This window comes from Pan troglodytes, chromosome 6, assembly GCF_028858775.2.
Source record: "Pan troglodytes isolate AG18354 chromosome 6, NHGRI_mPanTro3-v2.0_pri, whole genome shotgun sequence".
Taxonomy (NCBI): domain Eukaryota; kingdom Metazoa; phylum Chordata; class Mammalia; order Primates; family Hominidae; genus Pan; species Pan troglodytes.
In genome coordinates this window covers 162,548,485-162,571,282 of record NC_072404.2, presented here as the reverse complement: position 1 = coordinate 162,571,282, position 22,798 = coordinate 162,548,485, and the positions used below count along the sequence as shown (strand labels likewise).

The window sequence follows — 22,798 nt, the reverse complement described above, 5'->3', positions numbered from 1 at the left end:
CAAGCAATTCTCCTGCCTCAGACTCCTGAGTAGCTGGGATCACAGTCACCTGCCACAGAGCCCAGCTAATCTTTATATTTTTAGCAGACACGGGTTTCAGCATGTTGGCCAGGCTGGTCTCGAACTCCTGACCTCAAGTGATCGGCCTGCCTTGGCCTCCCAAAGTGCTGGGATTACAGGTGTGAGCCACCACGCCCAGCCTTTCTACGCATAGACACAATGAGTGATTGAAAAACCATTTTGTGTTTCCATTGCTAATATGTAACGTAAGACATGACACTCCAAAGATAACAGGTGATACAAGTGAGAAACAGAAGTACATAAAGCTTTGAGCAAACTTCAGTTGGTTCCTACAGCCTTGCAAGCACTGTGCCAGACTATTTCAGGTGATTTCTACATCATCCACATTACTTTATTTTCCCTGGAAATGGTAAGGGAAAAGAAAATAAGCTTTTCTATTTTATAAACCATAACACACCAAAGGCCCACATCACTGATCTTTTTTGTCACTACCTGAGCTGCATTTTTCATGTATCTGGGGGCCCAGATGCAGAGGCTGGAGCTCTGCTGTGTTCAAGGTGTGGCCCACAAGCAGCTGCAGTAGCAGCATTTTGAAGCTTGTTAGAAAAGCAGAATCCCAGTGTTCTCTTCAATCACACTGAGCCAAACCTGTGTTTTGACAAGATCCCAGATGATCCGTATGCACCTAAAATATTGAGAAGTACTGAACTAAAATACTCATTCTCAAAAAAATATTGATTTATTCTTCATACATTTTTTTTTCTCTGCACCCCACGCTCACCTGCCTGAGCTTCCACCTCCAGCCAACTGCTCTCTCACTAATCCCTGTTATTGAGAGTACGCCTCTTGGCACAGATGTTTACCATGTAAATAACTTTTGGACTTTCATTTCCTTACTGATCTGTATCAACCGCCCTACCACATTCTCATTTTCCTTTCCAGGACTTCTTTAGAGAGTGTTGTCTTAGGGGAACGCCTGTTGTGTTGGAACAAGCTACTGTTTTACCTTGAATACTTTTCTCCAACACTTCCATTCCCTCGTGACATCCAAAATCTAGTTTCTCCATGAAGAAAACACTCTACAGTAAATTTTTCGATAGAAACCAGCTCTTTTCTTACTCAATTCACTGGCAAAGTAGAAGGGTGTAGAGCATTCCTTGACTCTAAGCCATTATTTTAAAACTATTTCCAGTAAACTCTTTTCTGATGTATGTACTTCTAGAATTTTCTGACCATTGACTCGAAGAGGATAGGTGGGAAGACACTGGTAGGAGAGTTTTAAGAATGAATGAGTTGACACGAGTTTCCATTCTAACAGGCAAAATGTGATGACAGTGTCTCTGGAATGTGTACACTTAACCACAAACATATATGCACATTCCAAAAGTTTATGAATTCCTTGGACTACAGACTAAAGCGTAAATTCTTAGAATGTTTTCTCAGGCATTCTGAGAATTTCGGGCAACTTCTTATTTCAGCTGTGTCACATGCCTTAGTTTATATAGTCCATTTTTCCAAGACAGCCTTGCCCTATATTATCTGATATGAGCTTTTCTGTCCTGGAAGGACCAGTTTTAATTCTATTTAACTCGTAAAGCATTACTAAATTCCTCCATTTAGAATTGTTCTTTTCCTTCTTTATAATTTCATAGTCCTTTTTTATGCTACTATTATATCTGTCCATTCATTCTATAAAAAATGTATTTAGAGCATATTGCGTATCAAGCACTGTGTTAGGCACAGACACACAATGGGGCATGAGCTCAGGCCTGTTTCCCATTCTTGGGAAGCTCAAAGTCTAGAAGAAGAAAAGATGTAATTACAGTCTTGAATGTGTGATTATAAACAGGTTAAAAAGAGCCTAACCCAGTCTTACAGATCCTGAGATGGCTCCCCTAATGGAGTTTATCTATGAATTGAGATATGAAGGATAAGAAAGCAAGAGAGAGAGACAGAGGTGGGTGGTGGGGTGGAGCAATTCTAGACCCAGAGATCAGTACAGGCAGGGGCCCCACTGAAAGAACATCTGAGGCACTGAGCACAGGCCAGCATGGCTAGAGGGGATGGAGGGGAGTGATGTGAGATGAAGCTGCAAAGGAAGAAAAAGGCCAGACCACAAGAGGCTAATACACTGCTTTTAAGGATCTGGGTCTTTTTCTTAAGGGCAATAAGAAGTTACTGATGAATTTCGAGTAGGAGGTCGGAATAAGAACTAGGATACCTCTGCCACTCTCTTATGAAATCCTTGAAGGGAGGCTGGATCACCTTCACTCTTGAATACCCTAAAATGTCGATTGTCTAAGCCTGAAGTTTGATAACTATATTTTAAATTTTTGGAGGAAAAATATAAAATACATGGCTTGAATAAGGTAAATGCTGCATCAAATATTTTTTTCTGGAAGTATGCACTTTTTTACTATTTATATTTTATAATCTTTCGAAACATCAACTGGGCAGAGAGTGCTATCTATCTCATTACAGATTTTCCTCTTCCTCCCTAGTGATAATCCTCAAAGTTTTAGCAGGCATATTACCACCTAGAATGAAACTGTAATTCTCAGCCTATCTTGCAACTCTGTGGTTGTGATTAAATCTGGCTAATGAGATATGATTGAAAATGTTGCACGGAACTTCTGGAATGGCTTTTTAAAACGGAAGGTGGACCCTCCTACTTTCTTTATGAAAATCAGATGAAATTTCTGGAGTTCTAGCAGCAATCTTAATCACTGGGAGAATAGAAACCATGAGCTAAGGAAACTGGAGCAGAATGTTTGAGTCTGGGTCTTGGATCGCTTTCTAGATATATTATACAAAGCCTGACTTGTCTATTTCAGACATCTTACATGTGCAGAAATAAACTTCAGATTTGCCTGGAAAACTAACTGGGTCTCTGTTCCTGACAGCTGAAAGCACTTTCTTACTGAGACCCAAACTTTTACTTCAAGGATGCTGAATTATACACAGTTGTATAACTGACAGACACTTTACTAGAAAAAATTAATCTTTGAGCCAGGAAAGTTCTAACTTGTGCTCAATTAAAATACCATCTTAATTTAGGCCACATTTTTTTTCCCATTGAATACTTCTTATTTTATTTTTAATGAACAGGGAATTAATATTCTGGGAGAAAACCAACACATCTGGCTTCTAATTCTGTAAAGATATTCTCTGGAGATGGTATTGCAAATACACTCAGGCTTAAGAAAACTTCTAACTAATGAAAAGGGACTGTGATTTCAGAATGATGCCAGTTTCACAGACATTCTGGGGATCTGCATTGTCTCTGAGATAAAACAGTTATAAAGGACAACTTGTTGAGTCCTATCAGAAGTTGTGAGGATCTCTTTACTCATCTGTGGACAAGACCAACAAAGAAGCTAGGGCACTCATTCTTGCAATACAGCATCCAGCTGGAACTACCTAGAGAAAGATTCCAGAACAGCACTAATATTAATAACTTGTGAGCCACATGCCATATGTAGCTTAAAATCTTATGGAGGTGACAATAATATTAATATTTTATTTAACACAAAATAAAATGAATACAAAAATGATCAATGAGCTATCTTATATTCCTGTGTGTGTATGAAGTATTCACAATCTGTTGTGCATTTTACACTAACATCACGTCTCAGAACAGCTGCTTTTTAAGTGTGAAATAGCCACATATGGCTAGTGGCTGCAGTATTAGACAGTATAGCTCTGCACATCTTCTGCTTTCCTTTTTAATCCAGTATCTCACTACCTGCAGTTCTTTGTGGTTGTTTTTGTTTTGTTTTGTTTTAACTTTAAGTTCAGGTGCTCATATGCAGGTTTGTTACACAGGTAAACTTGTGTCATGGGTGTTTGTTATACAGATTATTTCATCACCTAGGTAATGAGCCTAGTACCCATTAGTTATTTTTCCTGATCCTCTCCCTCCTCCCATCCTTCACTCTCTGATAGGCCCCAGTGTGTGGTTTTCCCCTCTATGTGTCCATGTGTTCTCATTAGTTAGCTCCCACTTATAAGTGAGAACATGTGGCATTTGGTTTTCTGTTTCTGTGTTAGTCTGCTAAGGATAATGGCCTCCAGCTCCATTCATGTTCCCACAAGAGATATAATCTTATTATTTGTCATGGCTGCATAGTATTCCATGGTGTATATGTGCCACATTTTATCACTGATGGGCATTTAGGTTGATTCCATGTCTTTGCTATTGTGAATTGGGCTGCAATGAATGTCTGCATGGATTGTCTTTCTAATAGAATGATTTATATTCTTTGGTTCCATACCCAGTAATGGGATGGCTGAATCAAACGGTATTTCTGTCTTTAGATCTTTGAGGAATTACCACATTGTATTCCACAATGGTTGAACTAATTTACATTTCCACCAGTGGTGTATAAGCATTCCTTTTTTTTCCCAAAGCATTGCCAGTATTTGTTATTTTCTGACTTTTTAATAATAGCCATTTTGACTAGCCTGAGATGGTATCTTATTGTGGTTTTGATTTGCGTTTCTCTAATGATCAGTGATGTTGAGGTTTTTTTTTTTTTTCATGATGGTTCATCTCAAGTATGTCTTCTTGTGAAAAGTGTCTGTTCAAGTCCTTTGCCCACTTTTTAGTGGGATTGTGTTTTTTCTTGTAAATTTGTTTCAGTTCTATTAGATGCTAGATATTAGACTTTTGTCAGATGCATAGTTTGCAAAAGTTTTCTCCCATTCTGTAGCTTGTCTGTTCACTGTGATGATAGTTTCTTTTGCTGTGCAGAGGCTCCTCAGTTTAATTTCATCACGTTTGTCAAATTTTGCTTGTGTTGCAATTGCTTTTGTGTCTTCGTCATGAAACCTTTGCCCATGCCTATGTCCTGAATGGTACTGCATATGTTGTATTCCAAAGTGTTTATAGTTTTGGGTTTTACATTTAATTCTTTAATCTATCTTGAGTTAATTTTTGTATATTGTGTAAGGAAGGGGTCCAGTTTTAATTTTCTGCATATGGCTAGCCAGTTATCCCAGCACCATTTATTGAATAGGGATTCCTTTTTCCATTGCTTATATTTGTCAGCTTTGTCAAAGATCAGATCGTTGTAAGTGTACCTGCACTTCTATCTCAATTCTGCCTCTATTTTAATTTTCTCTTTTACCAATCTCTATTGCTCAATTGCTGCCACTGGTTTTCACCATCTTCCAGATCCCAGTAAAATCTTACCCTAACGGGTAGACCCACTACTAAACAAATAGTCAGTTAAGACATTGTTTGGGGAGACTAGTGAATATAACGATCTTTCATTAAAGCCTTTTCTCACTCTGAAACCAGTTTCTCTTTCCAGCCAATACCTTTTCCTGTTTCCACACCTAATGAGCCCTCTCTCTTTAGTCCAACTCCTAAATACCTTGGATATTTCCTTTTTCACCTGGTTCTACTGCAATAGTTCATTTCTCATCACCTCTGCCCAGGTAATCAGAACAAGTATTAGTCATGCAAAATTTCATTTTCCTGAAAATCCCTCAATGGCTGTGTATTGCCCAAAGGATAAATTACAGTCTTTCTAGTAATGCAAGGTCCTCTTTTTTTTATCATTATTATTGAGATGGAGTCTCGCCCTGTCGCCCAGGCTGCAGTGCAGTGGCGCAATCTTCGCTCACTGCAAGCTCCCCCTCCCGGGTTCACACCATTCTCCTGCCTCAGCCTCCCGAGTAGCTGGGACTACAGGCGCCCGCCACCACGCCTGGCTAATTTTTTATATTTTTAGTAGAGACGGGGTTTCACCGTGTTAGCCAGGATGGTCTCGATCTCCTGACCTTGTGATCTGCCCGCGTCAGCCTCCCAAAGTGCTGGGATTACAGGCGTGAGCCACCACACCCGGCCGCAAGGTCCTCTTTCGTTAGGATCCCCCTAAATTCCTAGCTTCAAATCTTCCCTCACTAGTAGCTGCCAATCTGTGAAAGAACCTACTGTAAATCCTTGAGTTTACTGCACGTACTCAAGTCATTCACACCCATGTACTTTCCAGCTCCCTGGAATGCCTATAGCATGTGCCTTGAACTGCTCCTCTGCCATCTCCATCCCAACCTAGATCCCAGGGAGAATTAGGCACAAGATCCCTTGTGCATACTTTGATTTTGGCGTTTGTGTGTTTTTTTCCAACAATTCCATGGGGTATGTGTGTGTGTGTGTGCTTTTTCTGATGTCTAACTCTTTCATAAATCGGTAAGAAAGTAGAATCCATAAGTTTACGAATTATTCTTCAAGGCTAAAACTGTCCTTGGACACATGGTATGCAATTAATGAAACATTGTAGAATGAATGGATAAATGAATAAATGAAAAATAGATCTTTTCAACTTTTCCATGACTCTTCTATACAAACATGTTGCTGTAGTTTAAATGATCTCTTGACTGTTTCAGAAATGGGACATGGTTATCTGTGCCTCCACACTTCTGCTCATGCCTCTGATTTTGCCTGGCACGTTCCTGCCTTTCTTTCTCATCATCCGAGGCTAATGCTCCTCTGAAGTTCAACCTACTTCTTTTATGCGGTTTTCATCAAGCACGTAGCTGATAGTGGTTTTATTCCTCTTATTAATTTTCTATAGAAATCATTATCTGTAACAATTAAGAAGCAAATGCTTACATGCTTCTTAACATAGTTTTAACATTTCTTGTGAATGTTTACTGTCTCTATGGCTACATCAGTACCTGTTCTGGGAGAAGAGATCCTATCCTGTAACTTTTGGTTTTCTCATTGTGTAGATTAGTACCAGTGGCCTTGACCTTCATAGGAGATTAACAAGTGTCCTATAATAACTATGTGAGAGAAACTTGCCTTCATGTGTATGGTATTTCTTTCTTTTTTTTTTTTTTTTTTTTGAGAGGGAGTCTCGCTCTGTTGCCCAGGCTGGAGTGCAGTGGTGCGATCTCGGCTCACTGCAACCGCCACCTCCCGGGTTCATGCCATTCTCCTGCCTCAGCCTCCCGAGTAGCTGGGACTACAGGCGCCTGCCACCACGCCCGGCTAATTTTTTGTATTTTTAGTAGAGACCGGGTTTCACCATGTTAGCCAGGATGGTCTCAATCTCCTGACCTCGTGATCCGCCCGCCTCGGCCTCCCAAAGTGCTGGGATCACAGGCGTGAGCCACTGTACCCGGCCTTATGTGTATGGTATTTCTAACTTAGGAAGTGCCACTTGAAAATTTCTCCTGTAATTTTCAAATGCCTGAAGTGTTTCAAAAAAGCAACGCACTTTTATGTCATGTCTAATTTCCCAGAGGGGGGTCTTCACTGAAGTGTGTTCATGAACATAAGTTTCTTGTTGATGAAGCCTGTCTGGGACTATGCCAAAGAAGCAAAAATCGTGAAACGATCACAGTAAAAGTATAACAGCTGCGACTTGTTGAAGGCAAACAAAGTTAATGCTATACACAAATGTTGTATGGTACTTAGTGGTTTTACCCTGATCACAATTGTAGATAATGGTCTATTTAAATCAACCTGTTTACTGATTAAGGCACCCTTTTCAGATACTGTAATTTGTTAAAATTTATTGCAGACTCATTTTTCAAAACCATTTCAAATAAACACACACATATTCCTCACCCCTTCCATCTGCATTCCTTTCTTACTCATGTAACATTCTTTTTGATGTAAGCAGGATTCGGTAAACAAAACAAGATTCAGACTCTAATATTCCTCAATGAATTCATAGGCAAAGACAACAAAGTACTTATCTCTAATATAGCAATGGGTGCCATGGGAATTTTAGTCAATGCTCTCTGAAAAACTAAGCTTGTTGCCCTCTTAAAACTACTTTTTGGGCAGTATAGATCCAACAATACAAAGAGGAAATATGTGTTTTATAATCAAACAAAATGAAAATGACAACTTCATCTTTTTAAAACTGTTTTTTTCTTGGCATAGAAAAATCTATGACTCCTCTCTTCTTTTCAGCTTATAGATCATTTAAATACCAAAGAAAAAAATTCAAACAAAATGTTATTTTCAAATGCTATAATAAATACCATTGTAAATTTTTACTCCTGACATTTAATGAAAGTAAAAGAGTCTTATACTAATAAACCAGATAACAATGTGATGTAACAGATTGTCCTTCCTCCCCTCCTCTCCTCTCCTTTCCTTTCCTTTTCTTTTTTCTCTGTATTTGGAATGCAAAGACTCCTCAAAAAGAGAAAGCAAAAAGAAATAATGAACTCTCCTTTTATTCAGATTGGGAAATGGTACAAGTCTTCAATATGTTGGGTTTAATGAAATCCAGTAAAGAAATGTCATTAAAAAGATACACACCTTAACCATTTTAATTTAACTGAAAACCTACATTATGTCACCTCAATGACTCGTTGTTAGAGGGAATTACTCTGCGGTCTTTGGGTGTGAGTTCACCTATTTGAAGTCTGTAGTTCAATCCACCGGCCTTTCTATCAAACCATTTCCATATAGTATCACCTTCATTTTTCAGTTTTGGTTTCAAGTGCAGCGAAAACTAAAATCGCCAATGAATTTCGGTGAGTTCACCTTGGGCTCTATGAATCTCTGCAAATGTTTACAGTTGCCTGGCCCACACATAAACTTATGGTTTTGTGTTTGTTTTGAGCCACTTGTCTTTCTAAAACTTTTACATTTGATTTTACCAGAAACTTTTTTCTGTCTCTGCTCATTTGAAAATGTACTTAGTACTTAATTAAACCATGTTATTACAGTAACAAGTATGACTTGCATATGCATTTTCAGGAATGAACAACTGACTCCCACACAGCATGTTAGGGAGCACATAGCAAATGAAGGATAGTGTCCTACCAGCTCCAACTTCCCCTTCATTAAGTTTTATCAGTCCCAATATTTTACAAAAAGAATGGTACATGTCCATGAGTCTGTAATCTTGGTTTAGGGGAGAGCAGTTAAATGAATTCTTAGTGTGAAATCGTAACTGCAATGTATTCAAGTAATTGACAAAAACAATTATTTTAAGAAGAAAGCACTTGTTAAGAAAGATATTTTAAATGTTTTAAAATCAATTGCTCTTATTTTTATTTTGCAGGTAATATGATATCAAAAGCAAGAAATAAAATCAATTGGCTTATTTAAATCTCTCCGTAGTTGATTCAGCTACATGTTAAAACTATTTATCTATTTCCTTTCTGCTTATCTTCAAACATATAACTGTTTTTCTGACATTACTTTAATGCACTAAGCCTTCCTTGGGATTTAAATGTCAAAGCACAGCTATATGCCATGCCAAAAGCAAATATAGTTTTCTTTTGTCCTAATACATGTAATGCATCAAAGAAGAATACAGCTGCTGTTGAATCTTAAAATGGCTAATTCAACTTTTTTCTTTTCCTTTATTTCTTAGGAGAGTTATCTCCTCTGGCATTTCACTACCTTTTTTTTTTAAAAAAAGAATATGTTTTTGTCACTCTAGTATTCTATTTGTACTTAAAATAAAATCACTTTGAAATCACTTCAGAGAGGCAACTGACTTGAACATGGGTTCACCTGGGTATGTGATACTTTTAGGTCATTGAGCTGATGTTTTTGTGCTAGGAGGATGCCCATGGCTTAAATGTTTATGTATAAACAGGAAGCTCCTCCCTTCTAAAAGAAACCAAAGGAAGCTAAAGATCAAATGAAAGACTGGAGTTAGCATGGAAGGCCAATAAAGTTTAAGTAAAGAGTCACACATCTAATATTACAAATAAGTCAGATTTATCATGACGAAATGGGACTACTCAGAAATTGCCAGTAGTTTCATTTATCAGAAACTAAGATAGAGCATAGCAATTTGCAACATAAAAATCAATGGAATCCCATATGGGAAATAAACCAAGTTAAGGTAAAGGGACAAGATGAACATATCTACCTGAAAGAATCACAATACGATGACCCCATGAGAAAATTGAAGTTTTTCTATATGTTTTAAGTTGGGGATTAGGTTTTAGGACTCAAGAGCTTTCGTCCGAAGCACAGTCCCTAAAAGGAAATCCAGTTTCACTTATGAAAAATTGCTTGTTGGCTCAAGTTCTTTCAGAATTAGCTTCAGCCAACCTGTTCTTTGATTATTTGTAGTTTGATGGGATCACAGTCACAACGATGTCAGGATTGAGCAAGTGTAGAGTTTTGAATAATGTGAATTTATCTGGGAGACTTTCTGCCCCCTTTACCTCTTATCAATAATTATCATGAATGAAAGTAAGGTATTTCCAGAAGCCTACAGTATGCATAATGAAATAAGCACCTAATGGTAAAAGACAAAACATTTCCCAAAGTAAGAGAAATGCCTGCACAGTTTGACGCCAGCTTAACTGATGACATTAACATTTCTAAAGAAAAAAAGAGAAGGAGATGGTCAACCTGGAAATGTATGAAAAAACGAGGTGTCCGACATAGAGGGTAGCAGTTTGGAGTCAGCAAGATTCAGGTGAAAGAGAAAGGAAATCTGTCATAAAAACCATCACTAAAGAAACACTAATAAAAAAATTTTTTTCTTACTCTATGGCTGTCTTACCAGTGGATCAATGGTTATACAATTATCATATAAAGTAGGTTCTGGGATAATTCACCTCTAGAGTCTGGACTGAAACAGAAAATTAAGAAACATGTGGATTTAATTTTGGAAAAGTAGTCTAAAACCAAGTAGCTTTTGATTGGAAAAAGCTATATTTTTGAGAGCAAAACAGAGGCATCGTAAGTGTTAAGACATAAAAGCCAAACAACCGTTAAAATAGTGTAGAGTCTGATCAATCACCCTCCCTTCATCACCTCAGCATTCAGTCCCAGGAGGTACTGTCTACTGGTTGGTGTGATCTTCAAGAAGTATTTGTTGACTGAATAAATCTCAACCCTAAGCCAAAAAAGAATCTGAGAGAAGTCTCAATCAATTTAGTTTATTTTGCTGAGGTTAAGGACATTCCCATGACACATCCTCAGGAAGATCTGAGGACATGTGGCCAAGGTGGTTGGGGTATGACTTGGTTTTATACATTTTAGGGAGACATGAGACAACAGTCAATATATGTAAGATGTATGTTGGTTCCGTCTGGAAAGGTGGGACAACTCAAAGCAGGGGCTCCCAGGTGATAGGTAGATTTAAATATTTTCCCATTGGCAATTGGTTGAAAGAGTTATTATTTAAAGACATGGAATTAATAGAAAGGAATGTCTGGGTTAGGATAAGCGGTCGTGGGGACCCAACTTTGATCATGCAGATGAAGCCTCCAGGTAGCAGTCTTCAGAGAGAATGGATTGTAAATGTTTCTTATCAGACTTAAAGAGACTATTCTATCAGTCTTAAGGTCTCTGTGTTGATGTTTGTGAGGCATGTCTGACTTAAACTAGTTTTTTTTTTTTTTTTTTCAGGATTATTTGGAATGTCTTTGGCAAAGGGGAGGGTTCATCAGTCAGTATGATGGCTTAGAATTTTATATTTGGTTTATACAGCAGAGACTTAGGAATCCTATGATGGCCTTTGAGGGTCTAATGTGTAGAGGGCCTCATGTCAGCCTGAGTGGCTGTGTAGAGCAGATATGGAGGGATGGCATGCTGACGCAAAGGGGGCATAGCCTAAGGAAGCTGTCCCTAATGCCTAACCTCTCCCCCACAACACATATGCCATGATTCATTTCAGCTTTATGTAGTCTCCAAAAGATATAGAAATCACTGTGTGTCCCTATAGGGCCTATAAAATGCTTAGATGGCTGGTAGATCAGACGAAGGTATTAGGAGAAAGAAGACCTAGTGTGTATAGTCACCAACCATCCTAATTTACCCAGAACTGAGGGGTTTCCCCAGAAGCAGGACTCTCAATGCTAAAACCCAATGGGACTCAGACATGCTGGGAATAGCTGTCACCTTAAACACAGATCCCAGAACCTAAGTCCAGCAATACCCATGACATATCTGAAGGCCAGCAGGAGCAGTTGTCATGACAGTGGGTGGCAGGGACAGAAGTGGGACCCTGAAGGCCGACCAGGCTGGGGACTCTCAGGGAGCTCAGAGGGAACCTTGGTGGAGCAGGTGGGACAGATCCCACCCCTGTGGTGATAACGTATTGCATAAGCTGACTCTGACCCAAGCCATGCTAGGGCATCTAGAACTCTTGAAGTGGTAGTACAACCACAAAAGGAAGTTTACCTTTGACTGAGATCAACTCCCACGTTGACTGAATATACACAGAAAGGAGGAGTGATTACAGTACCAAAATGTATGTGTTCAAGTATTTATCTTTTCTGCTACTGACTAGAAATAGGGAATTAGCGAATGACGACAAATTTTAGAAAATGATACATGTTACATGTTTTCTTCATCTAAGTTATGAACGCAAAATTTAAGCCTGCTTTTGTAGAAACTCATGACCTCTTTTGTTTTAGTCCATTTTCACATTGCTATAACGAACTGCTTGAGACTGGATAATTTATAAAGAAAAGAGGTTTAATTGACTCACAGTCCCACACAGCTGGAGAGGCTTCAGGAAACTTATAATCATGGCAGAAGGCAAAGGGGAAGCAAGGCACATCTTACATGGCAGCAGGAGAGAGAGTGAGTGAAGGGGAAAGTGCCATACTTTTAAACTATCAGATCTCATGAGAACTCACTCACTATTATGAGAACAGTAAGGGGGAAATCCACCCCCATGATCCAATCACCTCCCACCAGTCCCCTTCCCTGATACATGCTGATTACAAATCAACTTGAGATTTGGGTGGGGATACAGAGCCAAACCATATCATCCTTCTTGACTGCTTTCATTCGCCTTTCCAACAGAGTCAATTTAGTTTTGAGATATTTTTCATGTATCTACCTAATCCTCATTTAAGTGTTCTTATGAAAATTCATTTATTTATTCTTTTCTTTGAAAGAAAAAAATCAAACTGGATATTCTTGAAAATAAAGCATTGAATTAAAAAAAACTGGGTCTGTGATTATGTACTTCATCCAAAAATATAATGAAGACTTAATTACTAACTCTGGAATAGGATCTAGTCTATTCATAATTTCTCAAGTGGTAATTTTGTAGGCTATGTTTAAGTTGGGCCATTTGCATTTCCTTTTCCGCTCTCTGTGTTATCTGGGATGTTTACTGATTTTGTTTCTAAATGTATTTTTTAATATATTTTCAATGGAGTTAGACAGGAAAGAGCAGAGAAGATTCTAATTCTAATGAGTCACTTTTTACTAGTGCTGACTCTAACAATATGAATTTGCTTTGGCCTCTAAACAGCTATTTAGTCCCCAAATTTCAACCTCTAGGGGACATCACTAAAATGCAACTTAATACACTCCAAAAAGTATTGTCTTTTCTTTCAAAGTCATTTCCATATTTAGGAATTTGTTCTTCTGTATTCTGGTAAAATGATGGTACTGGTTAATTTTAGAAGTGGGGACTAGGGAAAGGGCAGGTGCTTTTGGCTCCAAGAAAAATAAAACTTAATTCATAATTACTTAGATAAGTGACAGTTGATATTTTTCACGTACAAGTTAGTATCAGTGGCTGCTTGATCTATGGTTTTCTTGACCCTACAGCTCTAGACATCAGTTCTACATTTTACCAAGGATGGTGGAGAGCAAGAGGGGCAACTGTATCAGGAGAACAAAAGCTTTCCCAAGAACACCACAGCTAACTTCTGCTTAGCTCTTAGCAGCCAGAACTGTGTCTCCTCTCTGCTTCTGCCTAGCATAAAGTAAAAAACATTCCTCTGGCAGCTGAGCTGTGAAGAGTGCTCTTAGGACTGAAATAGAAACCACAGTTACAAAATGGACTTCACTATTACTCACAAAACAGAAAAAAAAATTGTCAAACCAAGCATGATCACCACTTAATTAAGCTCAAAATATGTTAACATCAGCTTCTTCCTAACCATGTGTCCTGGCTACAACCACAGAAAAACAGATCAAATAATAATTCTACACCAATTCACAAGTTCTGAGGCCAACTATCAGATCTGTTGTAGCGAGTCTGTTGTAGCAAGTCTCCGAGTTTAGGAATTCTAGCCAATACCAACAAGGACTGACTCACTCCATCCCCTAATACCCTCCCTGACTTTCCCTCAATGTCCATCCCTCCCCAAGCACCCCCCTCTCCCCAACTGTGAGATGCCCTATGGTTCTCCTTGTGATTCTCTCTTGAAGGAAGAAGTGAATGGACCTAACTTTGGCTAAAGGAGTGTTTCTGAAGGTTTGGGCTCTCAGGTTTTCACACCTGGAAAGAGGCTGGAGAGAAAAAGATTGAGAATAAGAGTTGAGTCAGGCATCTTAAGATGTTTGCCACAAGCAGTCAATAATGCAAGTGTTCTAGGAATGAGTAAAAGAGAGTAACAATGCAAGAAGAAACAAAAATGTTATCTCTGGGTATTTTACCTTTCTCAGAGAATGTTTTGGAAACTGAAGGTTGATGACAATCCTCCTCTCTAAGAGCAGATTATCACTAAGGGACTCAAGCTAGCAGCTTCCATTATTAGAGAGCAATTTCTGCCCATTATCCACCACCTCCCTTTCCAGTTCTATGATTGCTTATAAAATGTAACTAAAGATACCAAAGACCCTCAATAGTTAAACAAAAGGGATTCTGTCAATCACAAAGGTTTATTGTGTAAACCTGCAGACACAGGCTTGTTACATACATATATCCAACTCTCTTCCTGACATTTCTACTTAGACGTCCAGTAGACATTTCAATTCATGTCCAACCTTGAATTTATGACTTTTTTCTTTAGCCCCCTTGACTAATTTTCTCTACAACTAGTCTTCCCAGTCTGAAGAGATGGCATCTCCTTTCTTCCTGCTGTTCTTAGCAAATCATTTGGATTTATCCCTATTTCCTCCATTTCTCTCATACCCCACATCTAATTTGTAAAGAAACCCTACTGACTCTGCCTCCAAAATATATTCAGAATTGGCCACATCTCACTACTTCTTGTGCTAGCACCCTGGTCTAGGTTACACGTGTCTCTCACCTGGATTATAATGGCATAATTTTAGTTAGCCTCCTGCTTCTACCTTTCTTGCTCTCACAGCCCAGATTCATCCTTTTAAGACGTGAGTACATCATGTTGCTCTATTTAGAACGCTGCAAATGGCTCCTGTATTCCTTCAAAGTAAAAGCCACACCCTTACAATAACCTACAACTCTGGAGGGCTTGTTCTGGCGTCTATTCCTTCAACTATTCTTGACCTCCCGAACTTGCCACCATGGCTTCCATACTGATCCTGGAGCATGCAAGTGCCTCTTTCGTTGCCTGTGCTCTCTGTGTCAAATGTTCTTTCCCTGCATTAGAACATTCAGTTACCTCTTTCAAGTCTTGCCCTAATATTATCTTTTCAATGGAGGCTTATCCTGATCAACCTATTTAAACTACAACTCAACACCTTGATCTACTGACATGCCAGGCTTCCTTGTTTTGTTCTAGTATTTTTACCCATAAAATTTATTCCTTCTCACTTGCTAGATTATTTACTTTTTAATTATAGTTTGTCATCTCTCCTTCCTCCCCTCCCCCCACCACGTCAGCTTAGAATTTTCAATAATCTTTATCTGTCCTGTTCAAGGATTTATTCCAAGTGCCTAGAATAGCATGACATCTAGTATGCACTCAGAAAATAAATACTGAATGCATAATTCTGTAACTTGGCATGCTTGCTCTTTCCTTGATTCAAAGCTGGGTTCAGAAAATAAGCACGTGGCTGGGCGCGGTGGCTCACGCCTGTAATCCCAGCACTTTGGGAGGCCGAGGCGGGCGGATCACGAGGTCAGGAGATCGAGACCATCCTGGCTAATACGGTGAAACCCCGTCTCTACTAAAAATACAAAAAAATTAGCCGGGCGTGGTGGCGGGCGCCTGTAGTCCCAGCTACTCGGGAGGCTGAGGCAGGAGAATGGCGTGAACCCGGGAGGCGGAGCTTGCAGTGAGCCGAGATCGCGCCACTGCACTCCAGCCTGGGCGACAGAGCGAGACTCCGTCTCAAAAAAAAAAAAAAAAAAAAAAAAAAAAAAAAAAAAAAATAAGCACGTGAACAAAATAAGCCACATGCAAATCTACAAACAAAGCAAAAAAAAAAAAAAAAAAAAAAAAAAAAAAAAAAAAAAAGTTCAAATCGTAGGGTATTCCAATACAACACACAGAAAAACACCTTCAGACAAATCGTCGCCCAACTGTTTCCCTAAGTTCTACTCATCAAATCATTGCAGCTGTGACTATTATCTCCAAACATTTTATAAAAGTCAGGCTTGTGTAGCTCTTTTATTTTTTTTACCCTATGTTCTCATTTATACTTTTTTTTTTCTCCCTCTCAAAAATAACTCTCAAATCGATCAAGCTGGAACTGGGAAGGAGAAAAGAAAAGCCACTGTAGGCTTCCTTTGGGAGAATTTGGGTAATCTGTAAAGAAAGTTGTAGATACGGGACAGTTGCAAAGTCTTAGCGAGGAGAAAGAAGCAGAGATGTGCTAGGGGTGTATCATTAAAGAATTATCTGGATACATCACTGCTCTATGAAGACAGACTAAAACCACTGGTACTTTTACCTGGAAAGACACAGATTAAGGGTGATATCATCAATACACTCTTCAGTGGTTTAAGTAAAATAGTCCTGTCTCATACCTATGAAAGTACAACACTTCATGCTTAAGATTTTGAACTGGGAACATTTTAGGTGACTAAAGGAATCTGCTGTTTCACACATTGGTATTTAATGTACAGATGTTGTTGCCTTAGAAAAAATAGTGTAAGCTAAAAATAGGTTCCATAATGGGTTTAGAAAATGTGTGGGGATGTGTCACAGGTGACTACTTCCCTGCAGCTAATCTTTTCATTTGTCATCCTAAAGAATAAGAAAGGTGTGAACTTTGTTCTTTTAGCTGCAGGAAACTTGGCAAGATGAATATTGGGCCTGACCTATTTTGGCAAAAAAAAATATTTTGTGTATCTCTGTATCTATGAAAAATTGAAACTTGTATTTTCTTTTCTATACCTTCCCTTGTGTTGGTCTCCCCACCAGGAGTATCACCTTCCATTTTATTCATTTACCAAAATCCCATTCATTCTTTTGGGACCAATTTAACTCCTGTCTCTATCAGAGTAAAACATTAATATCTCAACACATCACCCCTCCTTCTTTAGTGCAAACAATTTATATGTAATGCCTAGAAACACGATGTTTAGAGAGAAACAGCAACATATTACCTAGCCCTTTTACCAAGCTGAAAGAGGTAATGAAATTATTGTATCATCACAATTACTGACCTGAAAAAAAGAGTAGATACTGAAAAACTCCATAACTGTTATGAAGAAAATATTTTTTTCTGTATAAAACAATATGTAGATAATTTTCTAAAATCAGAACAAATGATCTTTAAAACATTCATCTCAGCTTTTCTGATTATTGCTGCTACTTGCTCTAGGCAGAAATAATAGCTGATACATTATTAATGGCTCAATAATTAGGACTGTATTTCCATTAAAATTGTTCACTATTCTATTTAAATATAAACTGTTTAGGCTACTAAGATCAGTACTTGCATACATGAATAAAAATAAGCAGTATACTATGTCATAAAGTCTTATTACAAACATGTGAAGGCTTTATAAAAGTTCTATCTTACAGCCACCACAAACTGTAACTTACCATTCACATGAACGCCATCTTAAACTGTAACTTACCATTCACATGAACGCCATCTTATTCAGATTTTATGAAAGCAAACTTACTTCAAAATAGATTATTTTATATGTTTGTAAAATTCATTTTTGAGTGACTTCTTAAAGTATTTCCTCTTGAATAAAATACATTTGTTAAAGACTTATGGTCTACATTTTGTTGTGGGTAGACTGAGATAGGATTAATATCTTAGTTCAAAATTTTAAAAAAATTTAAAGAACTTTCATCTTCCCTAAACACAAAATTAATAAAATGAGCTTTTAGAATAAGACAGTTCTTCCTCAAAAGACTTCAATATATCTTAGAAAATCATATAAATTCACTAGGTTAACTTCAAATCATATATAATTTGTTTACAGACAAAGCATCTCAAAATGAAACTTGTTCATAGTGGAATGACAGGCACTATCTAGAAGTATATTAAGGTAGTGTATGCAGTATAATCATAATATTTCACAGAAAAGTTGCATCTTTCCACTGTGTGAGAATACAATTAAAGTTTTTATTAAAAATTTCTCCCCAGGTTTGCAAAACCAATAAAGATTTGATTTTTGTCATATTTTAATAGGTGTATTTTGTAAGCTGAACTAGTTACTCTAAATATTCTGCTTCATAAATACCCATCTTGCACAGTGACACTTTTGTAATATTCCTTTTCTTTCAGAAGTGGGTTTTGGAAGGGACGTGCTGAGGCCAAGTCATGATTGAAACAGAAAGAGAAGGCACATTTCTGCTGTAAACTAAAAATCAACTGTCAGAGTTTCTCTGCCACACTGCTGTTGCTTACAAAACTACTTATTGAAGGCTCAGATTCTCTGATTGGAGGCTGTTGAACAAATATAACACCACAGTGTGTTTTATCACATATATATATATATGCTATATATACGATATATCTCATATATGCTATATATATATGCTACATATATGTAGATATGCTATATATGATATATTTCATATAGCACATATAGGATATATCTCATATATAGCATATATATGCTATATATGCTATATATGATAGATATATGATATATATATCCACATAAAAACATAAACATCATCACTGCTAATATCACAAGTATGCTACAATATGTACTTTGAATGGTAATTTCCACCTTACCTGTTTTTAACTTTAATTTTCTTTTGGGATGTTTCACTGGTCTCACAACAGAAACACAGGTTTGGAAAGTTTGGACAACGTGAGGTAGGATGAAAAGATCATTTACCTGTCTATGATCGCACACATGTCAATGCTGACATTCGCAAAACTTCCCGGCTTCCTTTGTGCCACTTCGTATAAATTTACAAGTTGATCGTCCACTTGAATGAGCTGCATGCATCCTTGGAATGAAGGCTGAAGGACAGAGTGACTTGAGTTATTCATCTGGTTCAGAAAACCTGTGAAGCAGAAGAAATGGGAATGTAAATCTGGTGTACAGTATAACCTTCACTAAAATTCTTGTGGGTATTCTACCTGGCCACAGCCATCGCATCCAACTACTGTTTCTTTGATCCTTGCTGATGTTATATTCAGTGTAGAAAAAGGAAGTTTTTTGAGAAAGTGAGATTATTACAGAGGAAGAAGTCAGCGTTGAATTGTAATGGGTTACCAGGTCAATGTTTGCCTCTGGGGTCTACTGTCACTCAAATTTTCTCTTTTGACATCATCTTTCTCACTGTCACATCTTTCTGTCCCTCTGCTGTCAAAGACTCACTGTTATTCTTTCTCTGCTGAGCCAGCCCTCAGAGATTAGGACCCAAAACTTTAGAACTTTCCCAACTATCCAACTTTCTTCTTCTTGTTTCTTTGATATTTATTTCTATTTTCTTAATTCCCTATTGCCTGTTATTCAGATGTCAAATAAGCCAAACTTACTATTATGAAATAAAGTAGATCAGTGTGTAACTCATTACAAAGAGATATTTGCATTACAGATGCCTTTTTTTAATTTATAAAATCTAGGGGAACATTAGAAGCAAATAAATTTAGGCATAAGGGTCAGCCACCCTACTTTGAATATACATCTTCTACAAACTATCTAATATGGTATAAATAAAATACCATAATATGGTATATATACTAGTAAATAATAACAGATGGAACTAAAATTAAAAGAGTAAATAACAAGAGTAAACACACACACACACACACAATACTGTTGATTCTATTCGGAAATAGAATGCACACACCAACCTTGAAATCAGACATTAAGAGTTTATTGCTAAATAACTTTAAGAGATCACCAACAATCAATTACTATTATATCTTTTTAAGAGAAACATGCATAATTGCATAGAAACACCCATTATGGATGGAAAATTTGTAGGCCATAAGAAAATGATATTTTTCAACCCCATTAAGTATCTCCAGAAAGTCCCCAGAGCTTCTACTTTTCATATGGTTCACCATACCAAATCTGCCTACTGGGCAAATTTAAACTGTACTAATTTGTCTGCTTGCAAATCTGAAGTTATTGACACATTCACTTCATCTAATATTATATCTGTAACAACAAACAATTTATATAAAATGGGATGGAACCAAAGTTCCATTAAATGGATAAAAGTGAATTTTCAATAAAAACAAAAAATGGCCATTATATTAGTCTGTTCTCATGTTGTTAAAAAAGACATGCCAAGACTGGGTAATTTATAAAGAAAAGAGGTTTAATTGACGCACAGTTGAGAATATCTGGGGAGGGCTCAGGAAACTTATAATCAGGGTAGAAGGGAAAGCAAGCACATCCTTCTTCACAGGGCAGCAGCAAGGAGAAGTGTCAGGCAAAGTAGGGGAAAAAGACTCTTATAAAACCATCAGATCTCATGAGAACTCACTCACCATTATGAAATGATAGAATTACCTCCCAGTGGGTCTCTCCCATGACATACAGGGATTATGGGAACTACAATTCAAGATGAGATTTGGGTGGAGACACAGCCAAACCATATCAGCTATTAAGTGATATTTTCAAAATATCCTATTCTTTTTGACCAAGGATAGTATTTTAGTAGAGCAGAAATCTTCTTTTTCTCTTCATTAATGGATTACAATATATAAAGTCCAATAACTGTCATTTGAATCTCCTTTAAGGATTAATCACAAAGGTATATATTATTTTCTATTAACACAGTACTGTATAAAAATAAGATTGTATTTGAATTAACTTCTTGGCTTAAAAAAATCCACATAAGGCTCTACTTTAATGTTAATATATGGCTCGTGTGTGTGTGTATGTGTATTTTCTAGTCAACCACATTTTTTTTCATTCGCATTGACTTAGTCCCTTCAGAAAAATGCTGATATTAGATAAACGATCTGTTTAGACCAGTTGCGTGCACACGATTTTCAATTGTTGAATCAAGATGAAATTGAATAGGGTGTAATGTCTAAACTTAGCAGAGAGAAAACACCCAGTTGTAACTTACTGACCACTCTTAAGAAGACTGTCATTTGTTTCTGTTTTTTTTTTTTTTTTGAATAATTGGGAGTCTCACCATATCCACACTAGCTTTGAAAGATTTCAAAATGAATGGATGTATCTGTGAAAATAAAAGCTGCTCTGAAGCACAGCAGCTGCATAAATCCCGATTACTACAAATTGGGTATAATTAAGGTTGTAAAACAAGAATTCATCATTCGCTTATAACAATGTTCTGTTTGATCTTGGTAATTTTGAAGTCTGAAGTGGTTAAGTCCTTTTATTTTCCAATAGGAGATATATTCTAGGAGAAGATAATTATAGGACAAAATACTACATATTCATTAATTTTTTTCTCTCCATAATATTCCAAAATGGACATCATTAATCTTTGGCTCCTGACTTCACACCCTTTTGTTGTCCCCTTCTATAATCAATTAGGCCTGACTTCTGTGAACAATAGAAAACTCTGCAACTTGGTCTCTGAGATCGCTTACTTCGTGGCAAGTCATCACCATGTCATACACTGTCTTCTGGAGTGGCCCAGGAGAGGTAATGAATATTCATCATTGTTTGAAATTAATTTTAAGGTGACACATTATACAACAATAGATATCAAATAAAGAATTTGATGTCTGGACATGTCATCCAGGTTGCTGTAAATGCCATTAATTCACTACTTTTTATGGCTGAGTAGTATTCCATTGTATATATACCATAGTTTATCCACTCGTTGATTGATGAGCATTTGAGCTGGTTCCACATTTTTGCAATTGTGAATTGTGCTGCCATGAATATGTGGCTTTTTAATACATATACACAATGGAATACTACTCAGCCATAAAATTAAATGAATTAATGGCATTCACAGCAACCCAGATGGGACTAGAGACTATTATCCTGAGTGAAGTAACTCAGGAATAGAAAACCAAACATCGTATGTTCTCACTCATAAGTGGGAGCTAAGCTATGAGAATGCAAAGGCATAAAAATGATACCATGGACTTTGTGGACTCAGGGAAGAAAGGTGGGAGAGGGGTGAAGGATAAAAGACAAATTGGGTTCAGTGTATACCGCTAAGGTGATGGGTGCACCAAAATCTCATAAATCACCATGAAAGAACTTACTCATGTAGCCAAATACCACCTGTTCCCCCAAAAACCTATGGAAATAAAAATAAAAAATAAAATAAAATAGAATAAAATACTTTAGTACCAAAAAAAAAAAAAGAATTTGATACTGGCAGAGAATTATAACCGAAACCTGAAAATGTGGCAGTGATTTAGGGACAGGAATATGCAAGTTAGTGGGACAGGCCTTAAAAGAAGCATGATGGCTCTTGAGGAGCTGTAATGACTTAAAGGAAGGTAAGGAAAGTGTCATCAGAAATTAGAGAAAATTAGATCTTTGCTATGTTCTGGTGGAAAGTTTAGCAACATTGTTTCTTGTGATAATATGGAAAAGAAAAAGATACAGTTAAATGAAATTGTATAATCTAGCTAAGGACATTTCCAGGTAGAGCATTGAAGGAGCCATCGGGCATCTTCTGTTTATAGTAAAAGAAAAAGAAAATGGGAGAGAAAAAGCTAAAGAAGAACTATTACAAATGAAGAAGCCAGGCATTACTGAATTTTAAAGTAAAATGCTCTTTCAATCCCAATCTCTCCAGATGGTGAACAATGCAAACATTAAGAAATCACATTTCTAAG

At 37.3% G+C, this 22,798-nt stretch overlaps 1 protein-coding gene across 1 annotated transcript in view; it reads right to left on the bottom strand.

Moving 5' to 3' along the window:
- Positions 1 to 22,798, bottom strand: part of CNTNAP2 (contactin associated protein 2) — a 2,300,337-nt gene that overhangs the window by 1,002,712 nt on the left and 1,274,827 nt on the right. Inside the window, exon 10 of the mRNA XM_063815738.1 lies at positions 18,897 to 19,068. Coding sequence (XP_063671808.1) covers positions 18,897 to 19,068 — 172 coding nt within the window. The remainder of the gene's footprint in view (positions 1 to 18,896; positions 19,069 to 22,798) is intronic.